Source organism: Sebastes umbrosus, chromosome 19, assembly GCF_015220745.1.
Source record: "Sebastes umbrosus isolate fSebUmb1 chromosome 19, fSebUmb1.pri, whole genome shotgun sequence".
Taxonomy (NCBI): domain Eukaryota; kingdom Metazoa; phylum Chordata; class Actinopteri; order Perciformes; family Sebastidae; genus Sebastes; species Sebastes umbrosus.
In genome coordinates this window covers 9288755-9308060 of record NC_051287.1, presented here as the reverse complement: position 1 = coordinate 9308060, position 19306 = coordinate 9288755, and the positions used below count along the sequence as shown (strand labels likewise).

The following is a 19306-nucleotide window of genomic DNA, read 5'->3' as shown; positions in this document are numbered from 1 at the left end:
CCAATTTTTGGGGGGGACAATTTTGAATTTGTATATATAGGACAATAGTTACAAATAGAAGCGACCATGATGACATATACTGTAGGTTGTTTCTTTGAATCTTTTAAATCCAAAAGTGTGCCTCACGTTTTGTTATGACTTTGACATTGATCTGGCTGTGACACTAATTGCCACCTTCTTCATCCATACAGAGCAGCCTAATGTGTCCAACAAACCTACAGAGTGACAAACACACAGGCACGCTCTTTCATATACAAAGCACAAAAAAGCTGGTTAATGCTCTTTGTCGGGTGGGTGGGGTGACTGTTTTGATTAGAGTGGCACAGTGCCATGCAGGCGATGAATAAAGAAAGCAAGCCAGCCTGTGGTCCCCAGAAACAAACCCTCCAGGGCTGATAAACCTTGAGCAGTCTGGACTAAAATGTGAACACACTGAGCCGAGACTTCAAAACAAATCAATCACATTAAAGTAAACAAAAGCTTAACAGGTCGAACGGGTCCTGACAGACAGCTGCTGATAGGAGTTTAAAAGGTGAGGGCATGGTTCACCCACAGAAAAGTCGAGAAAAAAAAGAAAGAAAATGAAACTCATTTCTAGTCTTTCCCTCTGGCTGTCCCGTGTAGGATCTGCTCCAGTTCTGTTAGTCATAACAGAGTTGTCACCTCGGGTCCTTCATCAGTCAAGTTCAGCCAAACCAATGAAGATAAGCATCTGCACACGTTCATCATAATAGAGGACGTTTATGAACACGTCAAGGGCTATTCATTTCAACCTATCGCACTATTCATTTAACCAAAAGACCTGTTCATTTCATCAAGCGAAATGAGAAATGCTCTCCAACATTAGAAGAAAGAAAATAATAATTCAAATGCCAAAACGCCACGGCCAAAAAGTTAGTTTAGTTAGAAATGTATTTGACAGGGACCATGTACAAAAAACGTTAATCTTATACAAGGAGAAGAGATGTAGGTGAGTTGAAGAAATCCCAACTTTTGATGCTTTTCCACTGCTATATGAACATTCAAGAATAACACTGGTGTTATTTAAAGGTGCAGTGTGTAGGATATGGCGGCATCTAGCAGTGAGGTTGCAGATTGCAGCTACTGTGGAAGAACTCGCTCCATATGTAGATATAAACGGCTCATTTTAACGTAACACAAAACACAACTATTTTTTATTTTCCCCTAAATGTTACACAGTTCCTTTCATCTTTTTAGTATCAATAAATCCCCGCCAGAGACAAAAACAAAAATGTCTGCGTAGTAAAATCCCGATAAACAGTAGCGTATGCTTCTATACCACATAACTATATTGTCGTCACAAAACTATAAACCCACATGAAAGAGCCATACTGTTGCACTTACTGACAATAAACATGCCAGGTGTAGTTTATTTTGAAACAACTTTGGATTTTCGATTACAGCGACAGGCAGACATCATTGAGCGTGCAATCCTCATCATGTAAAGCTAAAACAAGTTATACAAAACTAATAAAAGCATAGAGAGATAAACAAAAAAACAAAATCTCACACAAGACTTATATGTTTTTAATGAAAGATGTGCATGAATGGCATATACAAATTTGACAACTAACCATAAATGCATTTAAAATGTACTTAATTTTTTTATTTGGCAACAAAAAAGTTCCTGAACTATGAGGTAAAACAGAAGACTCTGTGGCAAGGACAGGAATTAAGTGTGTGTGTGTGTATGAGTTAATGTGTGTCTCCCTGGTATGAAACAACATTGCATCACCTGGCATCTATTTTGCGGAACACAAGCGTATTAAGGCAGTTACACATGTCGCAGCTGCAACAGTTAAACTGGCCTCCTGGCTCCACCTTGACTTTTTTTTAATGATGAATAACAATAATATGATAGCTTAAATGTGTCCCACGGGGCAAATGGTTGCCAAATAAAGTCAGGTCCTGCTATTAGACACCAATCTGCACCAGATTTAGGTCTGTACGCCTGCCAGGATTGAAGACACTCATGCCAAACTCATGCCAAGTGTTGTTACTGAACCCTCTGCTCTTGACCATTGTTTGGAGGCAGCAGGAAAGCGTGATTTCGACCTTGACAAGAAAAGTAGTACAACAAAACAACACACCGTATCATACAGCCAAATCTGCCAGCCAAAAACAGCCATGCATTGCTTAAAGAGGCTATAATTAATATTTTTATAATAACAATGTATCAAATGACAATGTGAAAACAACGTAGAAATGTGCTGGAAGCGATGGAGCTTGAATCTGCAGCTCCCCATAAAAGGTTTTTCCCATTAAGTTGCTTGTCATTACAGTCTCAACGATGTAACATACCCTGCTTGGCTAACATTTGTTCCTAAGTATTTGTGGTGATAATTAAAAAAATACTTATAACGGTTGATGTTTTTTTCCAGATAATTGCTCATTTTTAAGGATTATGACCAAAGCAACCAGTAGCCGATGGCCATTATGCCGATATTAACTATCTACGTCAAACATTACTTAGCGTGACTGTTGTGTGCACTTTAGCAAACTGGTGTCCATTTTAACTGACTTGTCATAGCAGGAAAAGCACAGGTGTTACTGATAACATTAACAATGGCTCTGTTCTGTCCCAATAAGCTATGACAGTGTGAAAGTAAGCCAGCATAAACAACACCAGGACCCTGAAACTGAAGCAGCTAAATGGAATTCAGCCATCAATAATTTCATCATTGTGCTTTTCCTACTGGGACATGTCAAAACGTCTTCTTTGAAAAAGAAGTTTGTTACAAATAGAAATAAAATAGTAGTCAAAGGGTCGTTGAACTGTTTGCTGTGGTAATTTGACTTGTAAAGTAAATTGCCTCGTCAGTGGGGCCATAAAGTGTGTGCTGACAGCTCGCTGGCTAGTTAGCTAGGTAGCTTGTCCCCAGGCGGAGGGACTATTTAAACCCGCTAGCCACCGCTGTTTGGCTCATTTTCCGTAAATCTGTGCAGCACCAAAACCTGGTGGAACCAGCCCAAGAGCTAACCAGCCAGCTGTCTGCTCGCTAGCTAACTTGCTAATTCCACCATGCTTCAACGACACACTGTTTACAGAAAACGAGCCGAACAAAGTTGTCACTCATCTGGCGATAGCAATGTGCTTTCCTCCGCTGTGCCTTGTAACGTTACTACTCCACTGCTCGTTTAGTCGTCGTTACTGCAAAAAACCTCACCTCAGTGAGTCCGCGACTTGCCGCGAGTCGGTTTAGTCTATGTGGAAGTCAGCCCGCTATAAAAGTCGCTATTGGCAACGCCACACATAAAAATAGATGCCGCTCTGACCATCCTGCCGCTCTGACCATCCTCCCATAAAATCACAACCACCACAATTCCATGGTACTTAAATGGGCAAATGTTTCAAATCAAATATGTGGATGTACAACAAGTAGGAATGTAAACTGACACACCTCTAATAACAAAAAAACTTTACTGCTTAACGGCTGCTTAAGCAGGTACCTGCGACGCCAGGTGCACATTGTCAATATAAGCTCTTTTTTTCCAACGCCACAGGCAGTTGTTTAACATTTGCAAGCTACAAAGAAACTTACAAGCTCAGCACAGAGAATGGACACGATTAAGTGAGTCAACACTTGAGTCAGGCGGAACCACAAACAGCATAGCTTGGGACAAAACAGCAGATCATTAAACTGCCCTTTCCACATAAATCTGTGTGTTTGTGTCCGACAGGCTTTAACGTCTGCAGGCTTTTTGCGGTGACTGAGTGATGGGATTGAGAACTGGCACCACAAAGTGGTCACTGAGGTAACTTTGTAAATGTAAAAAAAAAAAAAAATCCCTTTCTTTTATTCATCTTTAACGCCAAACATCTGAGGAGCTTTTGTCTGAACACTATCGACCCACTCTATCTGCCATCTGGTTCCAGTTGGCTTGAGAAGAGATTACAGACGAGGAAGGAGGTTCTGATCCAACATGTGGTTTGCACCTAGCCCTCTCCACCCGCTTTTGTTCACACAGCTAACCACAAGCTGTGACCTCCTCCACACCCAGAACCAGGCCGATGCCCCAGTCTGTGCATGTTGCAGGGAATGTTACACCACGCACGCCACAGCATGTGTGCCTCTGCCTGGTTAAAGCTGGCTAATGGGGCCCAGATCAGGGCTCACCAAGCACTAAGGCCCAAGATCACGTTTCATTGGATGCAGATGCCTGCTTATGGATCTGGCATTATATTGGCAATGACATCATGAGGTCGACCTGCTGGGAGAGCATGAGAGTGTCAGTGACACGGTGCTTTTGATCATCTGGTTTGAGGGACTGATGATGTGACATAAGTATTGCAAAGTGTACCAAAATGATTGACAACTATTCTCTATCTAGCATGTCAAGCATGCAAAAAGGAAAAATAAACACACGGCTAAACATTTAAATTCTAACCTCTAGACGTTGCAATGTTCACTCTTATTTGGTCAGCTTTAATTTGTGCACTGTGAACAGAACCAGACTAAATACAAAATGAACCAAAAGTATCAATTTCACTCTGATTCGGACTGGCCAAACGGACGATCGCTTGCGAAAGCGTCCTTAGTTAAGACCAAAACAACCAATTAGTCGACTAAGCGACTACGAGGGTGCAGCCCTAGAAAGATCATTAAAAACGTCAGGATTCATCCTCTTGGGACCATGTATTAGTCCATTTAATCAGTTAACTTTTATGATGCCTAATCATTGACATTGAAGTGTTTGTCAAGGAGACATTTTTATCTTAAAAGGGCAGGAAAAGTTCAGGATTAGGGCTGCCAATTATTTACTCCATTGCTTGTTTTGTCCAACTAGCAGTACAAAACCTAGATAAATGTAATTCATAATCATAGACTAAATCATAAGATTAAGAAAAAACAGTGAATATTTGTTTTTTTTATCTTAAAAAAATACTTAAATGTTTAATAACAAAATTGTTGCTGATTGATTTCCCTCCATCATTACAGCTTTAGTCAGGATCCCACCTAAATGTAATCCTTTGGGATCCCGATCCACATCAAATTTCATGGCAATCTGGCTGGTAGCTTTTCTTCTGTGGGGTTTCAAAGTGCCAGACAGACAGACAACCTTCAGCCCCGCCGCTAGCAGGGCAAAAAAAGGTTTTGAAGTCGGATAACCTAAAGCCGTAGCCTGCGAAATGATGCCTTCCCAAATTCCCAAAGTGTGCACTTGAGATGCAGCTCACACACTCGCACAGAAGGTCAAGAAGGTTAGTCAGCAATTCCCACTTCTGAGGAAAGTGTTAGTGCTGGGGATGGGGTAGCAGTAAGGTGAGTGGATGGGAGACACTCAGACAGGCTCACCTCTTTTTAAACATCACACAGCTCTTCCCAACAGCTGTTCTGCATACTGTGCTCTAGCGATACCTATCTCATGGGGTCAGAGGTTACAGTAAGCTATTCCTGACATATGGGAGTCACAGCTGGATATGGCTGAATGGAAGGATGAATAGATGGATGGGTGGATGGATTGGAAATGACAGACATCTGATGTTAAATTCAAGGAGCTACGGAAGTAAATCCTTCACTCATGGACAGCTCACTATACAAATAATTTCACCAACACTAAGTTTGGAAAACAATTCCATTAGATTATTAGATATCTTGCACACAAAGTTGACAGTTTGGCCTGAAAGAAGTGCGAGAGGAAAACATGTGGAGTGTTCTAAATGGAAAGTGTTCATCCTCTGGAGGGCATGAATGAGATCAGAAAATGTCATTTTCAGTTTTACAGTAGGACAGATCAATCATCTGCAGAGCAATTTTGGGTTAAATGTCATTGTTATGTGATTCATTGCAGTCATAAAGGGTTCAAATATGCACAACCGATCATAGTGGAGGCTACGTGGTAGGTTCTCCGTTCCCCTCTTTCTCCTGCTCTTTTCTTTAATCCTTTTTAATTGATACAACTATGATAAATCAGACCTGTATAGTATATATATATATATATATATATATATATATATATATATATATATAAATATGATATAACACATGTATTTAATTTACTTGAAAGGTGTATAAATGCTGGAATAGAGTAAGTAAGTTTGGCATTGACAAAAACTGCAATTACAGTATGCATTACAGTACCATAATGTTGGAGGATGGATTTCTTTCCAAGTCACCTGGAATCATTTCATCTTGGAGTCAGAAGTGGTTCATTTTGCCAACAACTTTTGGGGAACACCCTGCACTTTGTCAATCACTTTAGTCACTTTATTCAGTTTCAGTTTGGTTATGATTTATATGGTGCTTTTTTCCAAAGTGTTTTAAAGGGGAAAATTTGCAGATTTTCCACCTTATCGTTACCTATCCGAGTTGGGTATATAGTGTAAAAAACTCCTGAAGTTGTTACTGCTGTTCTCTGTGTCTGTGGAGCGCAGCTACAAAATCTGTTGTCCTTCCGTATACCTGTGACGTCACAGTGACGTCGCTGGAGGCAAGGAAGAACTACAGTGCTACTTCAGCTTTAGTAGCTGTACGTGCGCAATGCCGCTCAAAAACTTCCTTGTTCTCTTCTCTTCTGTTACGATTCCAAAAGCAAAATTGGCATCCCAAAATATGAGTGCAGAGGATGTTACGGATGAGGATTTTTTGGCTGAGTCAGATATTCAGTCAGAGGGAGGCGGCTTTAGGCTGCTGCTGATGCTGGGAGAATGTGACCGGCGAGGACCCTCCAACGACTGGTGGAGCCTTTGCTCAAATTGCCCTCCGATGCCAACAGAAACTAAATCATGCTGCTGTAATGAATGTCAGCGTGGAAAGTTTTTATTGGATGCTGTCGCCGACAACAACCCCGAGAGACGGAGCCGTGTGTTTTCCTCCTCACTGGGAGAGAGATGTGCTGGAGACATTCAGGATCCCAAAGATTAAACTGGAAAAGACAACCAAGACCAGCAAGGTGATTTTGGGGTGATTTTTGTCATTGTACTTTGTTAATTTAATGGTCTGCCTCCAAAGAAGGTGAGCTGCAAACTAGCCACTGCTCAGCGGGCCGCTGCACGGCAGAGAGAAACGGCGTGTAGAGCCCGGCTCAGCAGCTCATCAGCACTGATTGGACTACGAATTTTCCCTTTAAAATTTGCATCTCATTTACTCATTCACACACCGATGGCAGCGAACTACCATGCAAGGCCTGAGTATCGGGAGCAATTTGGGGTTCAGTGTCTGGCCCGAGGACACTTCGACATGGAAGAGCTGAATATCAATCTGCCGCTGCTCTAGAGATAATCTGAAATGAGCTCACCATCACAGTATGTTCTGTCTCATATTCAGATTCATTGTTTCTGCAGAAATCACAAATTCCCCAAATGAGCTCAGTTACATGGCGACGAAACCTTACCTAACAACAACAGAGTAAACGCGAGAAGATCATCGCAGTAGCATTACATAACCCATCAGCCTATACAGTGATATCCAGTGAAAGTTTATACAAGGCTTTCACACTCTGCCATCTACAGTACCTCTCTGAAAACACGCAGTGAAAACATTCAACATGCTGGGTTCAATCAACACGCTCACCGGTCTAATCCAAACTCTCAGCTGGTCGCCTGCTCTCTCACTCTCTGACATCTCTGTTTGGGCTCTCTTGTGTGGCTCGAACATACAGATGATAGCAATGAAACGTGATAAAAACCCAAACTGGAAAGTAAACAATGTCTGATGCCGTTGGAATCCAGACATGACATCCTCGGGCGCCTGGCAGAGCTCCAATCTGAGATCAATTTCAACAGGTCGTTGATCAATCTTTGCTCAGAAACACATTGCAAAGCTACAGCATGCACATCGCTGTCACTGTATCAACAGACGTGATAAAACAAAGGGGGAATCCAGACACTGAAAACACTGATGAGACAGACAACAGAGATGGCTGTGGAAAAGCGATGTTGTGATTAACTAAATCTGCTTGGCAGAATGAAAGCATTCCATGTGTTTTAATAACTGCGGATGAGTTTTGGCTTCAGTTAGCACATGTGTTTTATGCAGAATAAAGACATTTTGTGTGCATGATGTAGTCAGCAAGTCAAAACACCTCTTTTGGGCCATGTAAAGGCAAACGCATCAATCAAATTGTGTGGGTTCCTCTAAAGACGTCAGGACTTTAAATTCACTATCAGAGATCAAAGATGTTGGTTCAAACTGATTTAAAGGATTTGGCGACTTTGTCCAGGTGGTTTTTGACAACTAAGATGCATATTGAGAGGAAAGACAGCAGCAATAATATAAATGCAAGGCTGTTTATGTTTGCAGTAAAGGAATTTACAGCACATTAACGAAACACCTCAGATTTAGGATTTAAGAGCTATCAATTTATGAGTAAACTTGTTAATGTTGAATAAATATCGGCAGGCTGCAAATTGCATTACAAGCGTGCTCCAATAACAATTCTTAATTTGTGTTTTTTTTCTTTAAGAAGCTGTAATAGCAATTGGAAAAAAAGCCATTAAAAGCAATTGGCCTGCAGTGAAAAAGTCTTATTGTTTCATTGTGGTCTGATTTTAAGTCTTCATGGCTTGCCAAACAAAGTTATCCACTCAGTCTGCACATGTTTTGGGTTCAGTCTCACAACAGAGGAATGAAAATAGTGACAGAATCAATGTTGGACTGATTGAAGATGCTGAGAGTATCTGAGAAGTGGAAGATTTTCATCTGGACACAAACTGCACTGAACAAACGATGTAATGACCTCCAGCTGATACAGTCTGGCATCAGCCTGCTGTTGTGGCTGGCTGTTAAAGAGCCTTCACAGGTGATGTTGCTTTATGATGTTATTAGTGCATCAACAAATCTGGCATGTAATTAGGGCTGCACAATTAATTGAATATTAATCGCAATCACGATTTTAGCTTCCCGCAATTAAAGGAACATGATCGCCTGTAAAATTGATATTAAAAATTTGTGTCCGCTCATAGAAAGCGCAGCTGCATATCAAACCAGGCGCTTCCTAAACAACGTGGTCTCACAGAAATACGTGAAATTACTACAACCTCTTGACAGCACATTACATGGTGGTGACATGGAGCCTGTTAAAATTACACAGCGCCCCTACAGTATGTCTGGTGTGAGAGACAGAGGAGAAGAGTTGGACACAATGTTTCTGTAAGTTATTAATAACTTACCCACCCCCACAAACTCACAATATTTTCTAGTAAGCTCACCAAAACCCGCCCAACGGGGTTGTGGGTCAACCAGTGCATCACTAGCGCAAACCCTACAGCAATAGTTTGTGAAAATTAAAACGTTTCCTGAATGTTGCGGCTGCAGACGGGCAAAATAAAAATGCACTGAATTCAGGTGAAGAAGAACCTTATTTTACGTCTTATTTTGATGCAAAGATTAGTATATTAGCAGAACTGTAGCACAACATGGAAGAGAAAGCTGTTTATTTATGTGTGAAAGTGCAGTAAAAATATTTTCTCCCCAAATAATCGTGATCTCGATATTGATAAAAAATAATCACGATTATCATTTATCATTTCATCATCTAAGTTACTGGAGTTATCCTGCACAATATTCATTTTTAACAGTCTCTTCTGCACTATATTCACTTTTTTAATAGTCCTATATCACAGCTGTTACTCTGCACTATATTCACTTTTAACAGTTTTATTCATCTCCTTGTATTTTTTATATTTGGTGTATTTTTTTTGTACTTTGCACTACTAACTTTTTTACTGCCTTTTACTAACATGTTTTGCACTATGGAACTGTGATGCTGGAAACTTGAATTTCCCTCAGGATCAATAAAGTTACTATCTATCTATCTATCTATCTATCTATCTATCTATCTATCCATCTCTTTTGGCCATAATCGTGCAGCCCTACATGAAATCACAGTTTACAGATGACAGTGAGGAAAAGTAGGCTGCAATGTGACACTTTGTGGGTTCTCAAGAGAACAATAGTGGTTTTACATAGACTGTACATGCATTTACATAGCAGTAGATTTTAGTGGATATTTCAGGTTTTGCAAGAGAAATATATATATATATATATATTCCACTAGTATAGGCCTATATATTATTGAACTTATTATTATTGAACCCTTTATACATAGGCATATAGTTACTGAGGTGAAGTTTAAAGACAAGCAAAACAACAAAGAAAACAGACACAGTTTTGAACTGTTTTGGTGCTAGCTAAGGTTAAAGCAAAGGTGTGATATAACATTAAATGTATCATTATCTAGGCTCGCATGCCCGTTATAAAGGGCTCCACAGGTGTGTCGTCATATCTCACCTGTCTGCAGCATCCCTGAGCCGGACTCTCCTCCAGAATCCACCAGTGGTGCATCGTCCTGAGGTGAGACGGTGCTTTCTGTCGTTATGAAGGCAACGTGAAGGCAAAGTGTCCATTTGAACAACAAGCAGAAGAACATCTTCCCGGTTTTAATCACCTTTCTTAATTAAGATTTATGCAAACAAGCAAAGCCAAAACGGATATAAAAACAGCTCTAGTGTGGCTCTCATTAGTCAAAAGTGAGGAACATTGTTGTCTTCAACTTGGAGTGCAACTTGTCATCCTCTTCTTCACCTCTCCTCCTCCTCCTCTGCCAGCAGAAGCAGCTTCTCTCCTCCTGATGACCTGCAGCTGCATCACATCACAGAGGAGTCTAACGAGCCAGCAGAGGCCACGCCCCTCTCATGTGATGCGGACCAATCAGAATCCAGCAGGGCTACACCCATTCTGCTTTAAAGCCTTTGTGCAACTTATCTGCAAAGTGTAAAGTCCACACACCACATACAACTAAAACAGCATCTTTTTATCCATCATTCTCTTTTAAACATCTTTTTTTCCCATCATTCTTTTACTTATCTATCTATCTATCTATCTATCTATTTTTTTTAATCTTGCCTTAATTTGATTTGCACACTGTGTAATGACTGTGCAATATCATTATCATTATTACTACTCAGGTGTAATTCATACTGTGCAATATTTCCAGGTGTAATTTCATTTCATTCTCACTGTGCAATATCATTTTCCACTTCTGCATTTTGTTAATAGTCTGTTTATTGTCAATACTGTATATACTGCTCCTATTTTTATACTTTTCATATTTTGTTACACTTTATTTAGCTCTCTTTTTACTGTGTTAGCTGATGTTTTTTGTAACATTTAAGGGGATCTATTGGCAGAAATTAATAATATTAATAAGTATGTTTTCTTTAGTGTATAATCACCTGAAAATATGAATTGTTGTGTTGTTGTTAGGGAGCTACAGTAGCCCAGAACAGACGAACCAAACACTAGCTCTAGACAGGGCCATTCGTGTTTTCAGGTTTTTACGTCAGCCACCGTAGTTCTCCTTCACGTTTGGCACACGGGAGAAGTTTCAGTTGGTTGCAATTTGCAACCTCACCACTAGATGCCACCAAATCCTACACATTGCACCTTTAATAATTACAGAAAGGTAAAACATAACAAGATTCAATTAGGAATATGGAGTCTATCAGATTAGGTACTGGATTCAAATTCACTAAAATGCTATCAAAAACCCAACTCTAATCACAAGACATGCAATCTTCAAAGATATACATGTTGCAATTTCATAATCATACCTCTTTATTCAAGGACTTATATTCATATAAAATCTATAGGTACAGTCGAAATGACTGCGGGAGAGACAGTCAAGTAACAGATCAGGCAGCGAAGGATTCAGCCACTCCAGAACCTCTTTTCTGAGAAAAAGCCTCGTTCCCACTTTGGTGGTTCTGTGACAAAATTATATTCAAGCTCTTTTTTTTTTTGTCTTTACCTGAAACAGATACATTGTGTGTTTAGATAATCAGAAAATACAACCAGGAAACAAATTGTACAAATCATGGACTGAATGAAGTCAAACAATGCCTCTTTTTTTTTTTTTTTTTTTTTGCACATGCACATTTTCGTTTCAGAACATGCAAACAGGACATGTCCAGAGGGGGGCAGTCATAGTAAAACTGTGAGAGGAAAACTTGGCACCCTGTTCGTATAGGGCTCGTCGGAGGTCTGGAAATGTTGGATCTTTAAAAAAAAAAATCTACCGTAGAGAGGAACACAAATCTCTGCTCCATTATGGCAACTTACAGCAACGTTTAAGACGACAAGCAATCTATTACGTTACCTTCACAGAGAACAGAGCCACGCCTACAGTTAGACCAAGTCTAAAATGCCTCCTTTTACATGATCCATCAAATAGATTGCACAAATATGAGACAACAGGAAGTGAAATTAAAACACAAGGAAATAATCAGACTTGGATCAAATTATATTTGCAAATAATTTACATGTTCATAAACTTGCTTAGATTAAATACAAAGAGCACCAAGAGATTTAGACACCTAGAAGTTTATGTTGATTTAATCTGTATTTTGATATTCTGTATGTGCAACATATGCTTTATTCAAATAGGTCCCTTACTCACATTAAAATTCCCTAACACACAAATTTGACAAATCCTTTTACAAAAAAATCCCCCATCCGCACCAAGACATATTAATTCTTCTTTGACCAATTACCTAATTCAACGTATCCTCATACAACGATTCGTATGTTATCTTACGAAGAGTTATTCCTCATTTTTCGTACGTTTTCCTACGAATGTCCACCAGCAACATGTGACGCACGTGTCAATTTCTGCTCGTAACATGCATACAGTCTTTTCAAAAAAATCTTCCGTCTGTACACAGGAAACAACTTAGTTAGGTTTAGGCAACCAAACTACTTGGTTAGGTTTAGGAAAAGTGTGTGGTTTGGTTTAAAATGATTCCTGAAGTGACAAATAAATCAACTTCTGGTTTCTCACGGGGTAGTGTGTAGGATTTGGTGGCATCTAGCGGTGAGGTCTGTTCTGGGCTACTGTAGAAACATTGGCAGCCGGCTCCATGAAGAGGACCCGCTCCATGTAGATATAAACGGCTCATTCTGACGTCACAAAAACACAACGATTCTTATTTTCAGGTGATTATACACTAAAGAAAACATACTTATTAATATTATATTCCAATTTCTGCCAATAGATCCCGCTAAATGTTACACACTGTTACTTTAAATATGTACGTCATCAGTCGGAACCAATGGGCTTGGGGTTGAGTGGCACAGAGAGAGTAGAGACATTATTACAATAGTTTGAGTCAATGCACATACACCCTGTGATTGTGAGTATTAATCCGAAGCTGAAAATAGTCCTCAACAAATGCACTATTTACTCCTGTTTAAGTAACATTTGCTAAAAACTACAGTGACCAGCTGTTTTAGAAAATTACTGGGCATGTTTAACAATCAGTAAAGGATCAAATTAAGCCAAATATAGCCTCGGGTCTGGGGTCTCGAATCTGGCAGTACCAGTTCAGCTCTTAAGGACATACTATTGGTCTTTTAGGCTCGTGTAGAGCTCTAGTAATGACATAATGATATAAATTAGTTCAGCCTTCTGCTCCAAGCAAGTTTAAAAACCACTAAAAAACTATTAAAAACACAACTTGACCCAAGTCTGTAAAGAACACAGTTTTATATTTTGGGTGGTTCTATCTGGGTAGGCGTCATGCAGTCAACTTGCCCACCTCAAAAATGCCCTGTGATTCACATATATCAGCTTTGATACCATTGTGCCTCAGTGTGTGTTTTTCATTTCACTGTACATCGTAGAATACATTTACAATTTACAACTCTTCATACATAAATGTAAAATTTGGTCGCAGTCACACTAAAGCCTGAACCTGGAGATTCCAGAGGGGTAAAGCTACAGGGCAGATGAAGTGTCGTCTTGTTGCATAGCCCTATTTTACGTCAACAGTCAGCAGCAACAACACAACTCTTTATTGTACCTGTGAATACGCAAACAGGTAACTTCTCCTACTCACGCAATACTGCTCTCAGAGGAAAGAGAAACGAAGAACGGAAAACCCGTGGGCAAATATGGCAGAGATGAGTTATACACTGTATGCTTGAGGAGGCGACATTTTTTGTTGATTAAAAATAAAAACAAAAATGGCACTTTTCTGCATTCAGAGACCATTTCTACCAACCGGCTGGCAGTATATTTGAAAGAGAAAGGCAAATGCTTACCACACACCCTTAAGCAAAAGTACAGACACTATTTTTTGACAAGTTCAAGACCCCGGCATGCACTACATTGCTTACTTTGGATCTGTAATTCGAACATACCTACCACAAGATTCAGTACAAAAAGTGTTTTTTTTTTGCATTCTGTCCATTACACCAGATTCAAACTTTGTTCTCTACACTTTTTCTCAGCTGTGTACATACTTACATCCTCTACTGTATATTCAAGTCCATCTGACCAATACATCTTGGAAAACGAGGCACTTAGTATTCAGCCACATAACGTCAGAAAAGTTATCTAGTCTCTATGTGCACTCAAAAATTTACATCTGGTACAATTTACAAAAAAATGTGATCATGAAAACCGGGCTCTAGTCCTACTTCAATCCTTCCCATCCGTTTCATTTTTGTCACTGTGTCCCTTAGGTGTCATGGCATCAGTTTAAGACCTACATAAAATAGTTCCTAATATCTGTTCTGGTCAGAATTAGGTGCTAACTCCGAAGTAATAGCTGATGAAGTAAAGATAATTTGGTGGAAGCATCAATATGATATAGTTGAAACTCTTCTGGCAACCATAAACGCAATGAGACATACAAAAATAAAAACAGTGTTGTGAGCAGCCATATTAATACCAGGAATGAGGCATTCAGATCAGTCTGAAACACACTTCACTCAAAGGATGAGGAGGTTTTGGCTTTTGTCTTCTGCTCCATCACTGATTTTACTGGCCAAGGCAAAATACTTAAGGGTCTTCACAGGTGCTATAATTTCAGTGCAAGTAAAGGGGGTAGAAAAAGTCATCAGTGTTTTTTTTTCCTTGAAAGTTTGTTGTATAAAAAAGGAGAGTAACACTACAAAGCTGGAATGATTTCTGATCCCCCTTTTACAGCACTTTCCACTGGCTTTTTCCTCAAAATCCTTCCCTCTGTGTCAACCCGCTGGCTTCCTGTCAGCTCATTGGACCTGACAGGAGCGCTGTACAGCACTGCCCGTCCTCAGCTAACAGCTTTCTGCCACGTTAGCACCAGTCCTCTTCCTCCCTCTCCCTGAGACTTCCTGTTCCTCGGCTCCCGGGCCCAGACGCAGAGTTGACCCCGAGGGTGAAGTGGTACCCGTTAGGCACCACCCCCGCCCGACCCTGCGTGGCGGCCGCTGTGACGGGCGCAGCGGCGGTTCCGTGTGAAGTTGAGGCTGTGGTGGAGGCGGCGGTTCTGGCGGAGCGTCCCCCTCCGTGGCTGCTCACAGTGTCCTGGAAGTCCTCTTCAAGGAGGGCCTGTTGAGAGGAGACCTGCCGGCTTAAATTAGGGTCCGAACCGATGCGGGTGACCGGTATCGGGGACTCGTCGTAGCCCCGGTGTAAGCGCTCATGCTCTGAAAGGCCACGGCTGAAGCGAGTCGGGTGCCCCATCGTAGCGATGCTGGCACCGGGCTGGAGAGGCGAGGAGTTGGCGGTCTTGTAGGCCACGGCAGGACGAGGGGTGAGGGGCGTCTGTGGGAGCTGCCTGCGACCGCGGCCCGGAGTGCTCGAACCAGAGGGGAGCGTTACAGGGCCAGCTTTGACCACACTGCTACCATGCTGAGGAAACAAATAATGTATCAGCGGGTAAATGGGAAGACAGCACATTTATTTTGCTTTAGTGCTGAGGCAATTCTCCACATAGAGGGAGGTCTGCAAGTAAACACACTGGAGGTTAAAGAGCAACGTAAAAAAAAAACTGAAAATCTTGTTTTTCCTGACCTCCTCAAATTCAGGGAGCTCTGAATAAAAAGGGCAACAGATCCTACTGTTCACCCTGCATGGATGTGAACACCCTAAAAATAAAGCTGAAAGTCAGCACTAAGAACTCATAGTCACATTTTTTTAATTTAAAATCCATTGTACTGGAGTACACAGCAAAAATAATGAAACGTGTCACTCACGGACTGCAAGGTGTGCACGACAAACTAGCTGTTAATCACTGAGCCACATACAGATTGGCAGGTAACTCACCTGTTTGAGCAAAACAGCGTCCTGTCCCTCACCGGGAGACGTGGATCGACTGGGACCGGCTGACTTGGTGTGACACTGCTCCCTGCTGCCGTAACGCTCGCAGGAGTAGTAGCGCTGCTTCTCTCCTGCCGAGGAGTGGTGCCTCCTCTCGTGAGGCCGGCTGCGGTCCCGCTCCCTCGCTCGCTCTCTGGACAAACCTTCGGCTGAAGGGTCGGTGAACGAATCTGGAGGATGGCACCATCGAATGAAATGAGAAAGAGCAGGTCTGATGTATAGGAAGGGGAGACAAATCTGAATGGCTTGTTGAATCATATGCTTTCTTATCTAGACAGCCTACAAAAAGCTGACTGGGTTGTCTTATTTCACAGTTTGTGGGTTGGTAGTCACTCCAGATACCCAAATCTATGTGCACAAGCACTGAAAAAGTGATATGTCCCGTGTAAGTTAATGTGTTGAATGCCTCAGTTGCATTTACCTTGTAAAGCAATATTTACCTGCAGTACAAATGCAAACAAGGTCAATGGAAATATACTGTATAAACAATAACAACAGTTGATCTACTCGAGGCACTGCAGAATGCAATGAAAGACACATCTTCTGAAATTACAACTGTCCCGATTTCAGTGAAAACATGTGGTCTATTGACAGTGCTCCACATACAGCTTTCTGCTTGTAGTTTTTAATTGTTTGTATTGTTAAAGTTGTAATGATTTGAGCTGAATTGGAAAGAGGAAAGACTGAAAACCCACTGCTGAGGTGAAAGTTAAGCAAAAGTTCATGTAACGTTGTGTCTCAATTCAGCTTGCTCATTATCTTGACACTTCTCACCTCAGCCAAATGCTTTAGGCAATAGTCTGATAGAACCATTTTTTAGTTCCATGATACGCATCATGTTTTTGTACTGTCAAATTATATTCCACGATATTTCATTACACTTCTAATTAAAGGCAAATGGTTCATCCATGTGTGTGTGTGTGTGTTTCTATCTAGACCATGGGTGTGTGGTATAAAGCAAAGCACTGTGGTGAAATTACTCTCTTCAGCGCTGGAATAACTCCAGTTCTCAGATTAAAACCGCGATGACAGAAACACAGAAGCCTATTCATCATTCTGATGAGTCAGATCTGCCTCCAGAATGACAAGCTTTGAGGAGAGAAACCCCCTTTGCTGTTTCTCTCAGTTTAATAGATGTAGAGAGGACTGCTGGATGTTCTTCTATCTCACCCAGAGGTACCCATAAATCCCTGTGCTATACCTGTCCACTGTGGCCTTTTATCTCAGCAATAAAGTCCAGCTGCTGCCCTCCAGTGTTAACACTAAAAACTCCCTGCCACCAGCTCTCCGGCTGTAATCGCTCTAGCAGACGACCCCCGATGGCAAACAAAGAGTGTGACCAAGACGCTCTGAACAAGTATTAAGTTGCATTAATACATTTTGTAAATCATTGGTGCATTTATAGACACTGTGACAGCTAAGATTTAAGAGTCGGCTCAAGAAAAGTTGTCCTAAAACCTACCCCAGAGGAAAACCAATAAACCAACACTGGCAGTGTGAAAAGGATTATATGAATTTACTGATTTCTTGAAATAAAAGGGTTGCTGTTGCTCCTTAGCTGACTCTGAATCTGAGATGTCTGAGCATCCTTGAATGCACCAACTTGGGCTCTTGTTTCGGATGTTTTTGCTTAGAACTGTTATTGTGCATATTTGTCTGACAGTCGATCTGTACTGATGGTTTCAAAACAACCTCATTTGGGATGAGTAATACCACACAGTACTGTGCCGGGTCTTTTACTATTGACAATCCAACACTGAGTTAAAATATACATTTTTATGCAGATGACACAGTGTTGTATGCATTTGGCCCTTCAACTCAAAATATATCCTAGATTACAACCTGCCTTTAATGTTCTTCAGACATCTCTGCATGATCTCAAGCTTGTAATGAATGCTGTGTTTTATTCTCAAGACCCCAAAATTCCAGTTTCCAACTGGAACAACACCGGTGTTACCGATTACACCGGACATTTTACAAGAAAAGATGACGGTCAATATGTGTGTGTTTTAGTGTTTTTTTTTAATGATCTAACTCCAGTATGAAATAGTAGACACTCATTTTATTTCTATAAAATTTACAGATGAGTGGGAGAGGTGACCTCATTCATGGCAAACAGCCAATGTCTACTGCTGCTCCCTGTTTGTGTGTCCAAAGTATTAAAAGGGAATTTAAATGTACTTTTAGATGTATGTGAGAAATTAGAATGAATAATGTGTGTGTGTGTATGTGAAGCAAAGATAAAAACCTTTTTCTTAATGTGGCACAGCTTGTTTCTGTATTTTTTTTTAATAAAGAAAATGTAAATGCAAGCCTTTTTAGTTTTATTTTGCAGCTCTAAGTGTTAAGTCTGTGGAGCTCAGTCTACTTTTTTATAAATGTAGCTGTTAAGGTCAGGAGGAACAAAGGGAGCAACTGATCCCTGCAAAGCAGATTTTCCTCTGAGAGCTCACAACTCTCTCTGCTAATCAGATGGAAAGCCTGACATGTAAAATCCCCGGTTGAAGCGCAGCAGAAACCCCTTCACCTACATAACCCGATCATGGAACTTTAATCCTATAAAGAATTTCTGCAGCTACGTTGAGACATCCAAGTAATCCACAAGGAAAGCCCGGCCTGCCATCGCTGTCTCTCCGTGAAAGTGATGCCAAGTTTCTATGATATTCTCCTCGCTGTATTATATGAATTAATATCGCTGTGTTAAATGAATTAATCTCTCAACAACCTAAAATATGCCCCTTAATTGACTTTTTTAGAATACTTCGTTCATGTTATTAAGCCCTATGTGATGAAATTTATCTATTTTTAGTTTGGTTTGATTTGTTTGTTTGTTTGTCAGCAGGATTACAGATAAACTACTAGCCTGATTTTCATGAAACTTGGTGGAAGGGTGAAGCGTGGGCCAAGGAAGAACCCAATACATTTTGGAGCAGGTCTGAATCACGGGGTGGATACACGCATTATTGTTCACTTTCATTTAAAGTGTGTTATTATTCTGATTACAACACACACAGAGGGAGAGGGACTTCATTCTCTGCTCAGGTAGACATTACGCCTCTATATCTTTACACAGCAAATAGTTGTTTCCTGCTCTGAATATGGTATAGAAAATCTTTGGGGCGGCTCACTTGGTTGAGCTGGTCGTCCTTTAACCAGAAGGTCTCCTGCTGTTTAAATGTTGAAGTGTCCTAGAGCGAGA

General features: G+C 40.8%; 2 protein-coding genes across 6 annotated transcripts in view; both read right to left on the bottom strand.

The window, feature by feature from the left end:
* Window positions 1-10765, bottom strand: part of si:ch211-196i2.1 (collagen alpha-1(I) chain) — a 99836-nt gene extending 89071 nt beyond the window's left edge. For 2 of the 3 annotated variants that reach the window (XM_037753739.1, XM_037753740.1), the window contains exon 1: window positions 10254-10764. In XM_037753739.1, the coding sequence (XP_037609667.1) occupies window positions 10254-10392 (139 nt within the window). In that variant the 5' untranslated portion in view covers window positions 10393-10764. Of the gene's footprint in view, window positions 1-10253 lie in introns of all 3 variants that reach the window. The other variant, XM_037753741.1, reaches the window with a different exon arrangement.
* Window positions 10766-13489: 2724 nt separating this feature from the next.
* Window positions 13490-19306, bottom strand: part of cacna1bb (calcium channel, voltage-dependent, N type, alpha 1B subunit, b) — a 161868-nt gene continuing 156051 nt past the window's right edge. For 2 of the 3 annotated variants that reach the window (XM_037752464.1, XM_037752463.1), the window contains exons 49-50: window positions 16054-16277; window positions 13490-15639 (exon numbers count right to left, since the gene is read on the bottom strand). In XM_037752464.1, coding sequence (XP_037608392.1) covers window positions 15082-15639; window positions 16054-16277 — 782 coding nt within the window. In that variant the 3' untranslated portion in view covers window positions 13490-15081. The remainder of the gene's footprint in view (window positions 15640-16053; window positions 16278-19306) is intronic. The other variant, XM_037752462.1, reaches the window with a different exon arrangement.